Raw genomic sequence first — 910 nt, 5'->3', positions numbered from 1 at the left:
TCTACCATGCTTTAGGAGTCAACTTCTCTTCATTTTGTTTTCTGTCTCCTAGAAAGCTCTCTGCTCCTAGGCTTTGCACTGTAAAACTTGCTCTACAGTTGGCCTCCCACCTTGCCTTTTGCCTTGCAAACCTTTTGTAACAGGCAGCAGCAAAGCCTTCCTACCGTTAACACTGAGATTTTCAATTTCCAATTATTGTAACATGAATCCCAGCAAGAAGTAAACTGAGAGAGTGTTAGAAACACTGGATCATTTCAAGCTTTGTAAATAGTTTATTTAGGCTGTTTTCTTTCCTTTTTCCTTCTTCTAGTAGCTAATTTCACACATCTAATGTGGAATACAGAACATCAGGCCTTAATGGAAAAGAAGATTTGCACTGGTCTTTAACTCGAAGCTTAAAAAATGCCTCACCTATTGTCCTTTCTCCACTGGGGTCCACCTCTTGAGCCATTTTCAGTGCTTCTGTTGTTGCAATATCCACATTACATGGCACCACTACCAAATTGAGCGTCTCTTTGCAGCCAATAATTTTTTTAAGTAGCTTTTTTATCTGCAATGCAATACAGCAGTAATGAAATTCAGCGAAAGCAGATGCTTGCATGTAGGATGTGACCATTTCTAGCAAAGCGAGCCACTGTCTGATGACATGAAATGTCACATGTACTGAGGATCCTATTACATGCGAAAGGATGTCTTGGAAATGGGTCAGCAGAAGAATGCAGCCTCTTTTTCTATGTCAAGAATAATCCAAACATCTAGTGTGAATGAGACCAGAGTGTTGTTATGCCTGTCTTGAAAGCTATCTAAAATTTAACCTCTCATGCATATAATCTGTCATTAAAGAAATATTAAAGATATTTCATAAATAGTCACATGTAAGTAAAACAAGTTCTCATGCCTAGGTACACAC

At 38.6% G+C, this 910-nt stretch overlaps 1 protein-coding gene across 1 annotated transcript in view; it reads right to left on the bottom strand.

The window, feature by feature from the left end:
* LOC104470894 (interferon-induced GTP-binding protein Mx-like) overlaps window positions 1-550 on the bottom strand; it is a gene marked incomplete at its 5' end in the record, with an annotated part of 11,242 nt that extends 10,692 nt beyond the window's left edge. The window contains one exon of the mRNA XM_010086001.1: window positions 412-550. Within this exon, the coding sequence (XP_010084303.1) occupies window positions 412-550 (139 nt within the window). The remainder of the gene's footprint in view (window positions 1-411) is intronic.
* Window positions 551-910: the final 360 nt, after the last annotated feature.

Source organism: Pterocles gutturalis, unplaced genomic scaffold (assembly GCF_000699245.1).
Source record: "Pterocles gutturalis isolate BGI_N339 unplaced genomic scaffold, ASM69924v1 scaffold40320, whole genome shotgun sequence".
Taxonomy (NCBI): Eukaryota; Metazoa; Chordata; class Aves; order Pterocliformes; family Pteroclidae; genus Pterocles; species Pterocles gutturalis.
The sequence above is the reverse complement of the archived record's forward strand: the minus strand, read 5'-3'. Positions and strand labels throughout refer to the sequence as shown.